General features: G+C 41.5%; 1 protein-coding gene across 1 annotated transcript; it reads right to left on the bottom strand.

Annotated features, from left to right (window-relative positions):
- Positions 1–996: 996 nt before the first annotated feature.
- Positions 997–3,223, bottom strand: LOC111240264 (fucolectin-4-like; the record flags this gene model as incomplete). The annotated part of the gene is made up of 4 exons (XM_022770225.1): positions 997–1,520; positions 2,102–2,381; positions 2,653–2,807; positions 3,132–3,223. Coding segments are annotated over 4 exons (678 nt in total), but the record flags the coding sequence as incomplete, so codon positions are not given.
- Positions 3,224–3,227: the final 4 nt, after the last annotated feature.

Genomic DNA, 3,227 nt, shown 5'->3' on the forward strand with positions numbered 1-3,227 from the left:
TGCCAAGTTTGAAGAAATTCCCCTCGAGGTGTTTCTCAGATCAACAAGACATTTTCAAGTGTCACCTTGGACTCTGCGAAGTTAGGATTTGCATTTTTCTTCTGTATCTCTTTGAAAACGATTAATTAATTTAATCAAAAGCTTATCCACAGATCGATAATGAAAATAATCGTGTGTTACAGTCAAGATGTTTCAATGACAAACAAGCAGTGAGGGTCTAAGCTGAGGATCCTCTGTGTTCCTGCAGTGAAGCTGAATCTACAGCGTGTCCTCGTCTGCATTTCACTCTGTCACTGATTCTGTGTGATTTCACAGATTCTCTAAACTCGTCTCACAGCAGTGGAAAGCGTACGTTTTAATAACCTCGGGATTGGCCGAGGGGGGAGATGCATTTAACTTGCAGAGATAACCTGTCGTCACGGTGCAGGAAGCACTGGAGATGGTGATTTGTTGTGCTACGAGGCGGGCTAATTAACACTAAGCTAAATAAATGTCCCGTCTGTGTCTCTGTGCTGCTGCTGCTGCTGCCTGGATTTTTCTGTTTAACAGGCGAGATGGGAGAGACTGCAGCAGTCCCACATAAACACTTACCAGCATTAATAACATGAGGCTTTTCTTCTTATCTTAACTTTTAACTTTAACGGCTTCTGCAGTGGAAATATTTAGATCGATTGGAGTGATTTGTATTGTTGATTGTATTGGTGATACACATTGTATTTGTTAGTTGTAGTTTTTTACGTCAAAGATCACGATGGAAATTGTTCTTGGACATAAGGGCCTTACCTGAACCGAGTGAGCTTGACGTCACCTGTAATGGACTCATATTAGAAAGGAGTTACCAGACGAAAGGACAAATACTGTAACCGTGACTGCGTTTACAAATGAGCTAAAGTAAAACTACATTTGTCAACCAGTTAAAACTCATGGCGCTGAGGCAGAAGGCAGCTGTGGAGACAAGGAAACAAGTAGAAAAAAGAAAACACAGTTCCATGTTGATGCAGTTTTGTTAAAGCTTTAATATCAATTGTTATGAATGTTATGCTCCGATGTGTAAGGCTCTTTTATGATGATTAAAGATGTGATATTATGCAGCAGAGGCAGTGCAGTTCACAAGTTTGGCATTACAAAGAGCTCAAAACAGCATTATCAATAAAAAACACACAGGCGCGATTCAACCTGCTTTCTTTTACCATAGGTCTCTTTGAAATGAGTGAGAGGGCAGCGTTTTAGTTTAAGACCAGACATTGCAATGAATTTTACTTGTTTCTCATGCAAACAATCAAATTCAAGCGTAATCTATTGTTCCGATTAGTTTGAGTAAATATAACAGTGTCGGCTAAATTCTTCCAGATGAATTAAACCTCTAAAACTAATCCAGGACAGAGCCGTAAACCTCCACCTCGCACAGGGTCAAGTATTCGCCTCTTTCAGGGATGACCACGTTCACGTAGCGACCGTCCATCCCATGACACTGGAATTCATGAACAGCACCTGGCGGGATGTGTGAGATCACAGCGCACCTGGAAGAAGCAGAAATGACTTTATCTTTGCAAAGGTTGACCGGCTGAAGAGATTCTTTTTTAGGCTTCACTTTCTTTAACTGTTGGTGTCAGATGTTTTTATTGAGGTTTGGTAATGATAAAAGGAGTGACCACATTTTCTTTCATTTCCACACAATAGGGCTCGACTGATTTATCATCTGGCCGATTTATCAGCCAATATTAGCTTACTGCATATGTGTCAGTATATGTTGACCAGTAAGTAACATAAAGTGAAGAAATGCCAAACTAGCACTGAGCTAATTGAGAAACAAGACTTGGTCAAAGCTAAGTATATGTCTGGCCCACCTATGGTCATATCCTGATTTTATAACTGCGACATCATCTGACAAAATCACCAAACGCATGCAGTAAATTAAAGACAAAAACTGAGCTGAGATTTCAGCTGTATTTAATTATAAAATGATCAGTCAGAGAGAAAGTTAGATATCTGTATCAGTATCGGTCGAGCTGTATCATACAATCTGTACTGTCAAGATTGGAGATTCTGACCTGCTTACTTTTAATTATGTTAGTACTATAATTAACAGTCTGTAAACTACCTGGGATTGTTGTTGCCGTCGTTGTCAAGAGAATCTCCGATGCGGATCTCGGCTCCATTGAGTCGTTCTGCAAAGACATCTCGGTTGACTATCTTAACAGAAAACACCATGTGGGTTTTGCGCAGATCCAGTCGCCACCACGGGTTGTAGCGGTAATCTGTGTGAGCGCAGGAGGCGTCTTCCCACTTGGCGGCGCGATTCCCATCGATGGCATTGTATGCCAAGCCATATCCAAACACTGATTTCTGTGTGGCTTTCCCTTGGAGTGCCAGGTTCTCTCCTGCAAAAACAACACGGTATCAGCACTGATACCTTTATTTATGTTTCAATCACGTTAAAGTCATGACTAACTGTGGATTTTCTTAAACGTGTCACAACCTGTAGTTGTGGAGTTTGAAAGTCAGTCTCCTGTTTGCAGGAGTTGTATTTACTTCTTTTCACTTCAAATCTTCTTAATTTTCCCAGAGTGGCCCAAATCTTTACGAAGCCACTAATAATCTGAGAATGACATTCATTTTAACTGTACATCGTGGGATGGTTCAAGTTCTCACCAGTTGGGGCACGATACCCATAAACCTCCACTTCACAGAGTGTAAGAACCCTGTCTGAACCAGGTAGACGCACAGTCACATAACGTCCTTCTGCTTGACTGGTGAAAGTCAGAGTGTGTGAGCTCCCTGCAGGGATTTCAGAGATTACACCAACCCTAAATTTAAAAAAAGAGACAAAAAGAGAGGAATCGTTTTATTAATGATGCTCAGTATGTGCTTGGGGGATTCTGGGATGCAGCAGTGTGATGGTTAATGGAACAGGTCAGTTGTGACTGGGCAGTCTGGACTGGACTCTGAAATCCTGGGCAGAATATGAATATGAATGATTCCTCCTTTGCTTTAGCCTTGAGCCATTCCCAGTCCTGAGGGAAAATGTGGTGATGAATATTGAACAAGGAAAGAAAGGAACAAAATGGCTGCCCATGCTGTTGTTTTTAGTTTTTTTCATCTAAATCCTATAACCACTAATGAGCACTCACACTGGGTTTGCAGCACCATTGTCCTGTAACGAGTTGCCGATGTGAATCTCTGCCCCATTGATCCTTTCTGCACAGCAGTCTCCTCTGTTGGTGATG

This window comes from Seriola dumerili, unplaced genomic scaffold, assembly GCF_002260705.1.
Source record: "Seriola dumerili isolate Sdu_G_001 unplaced genomic scaffold, Sdu_1.0 BDQW01027500.1, whole genome shotgun sequence".
Taxonomy (NCBI): Eukaryota; Metazoa; Chordata; class Actinopteri; order Carangiformes; family Carangidae; genus Seriola; species Seriola dumerili.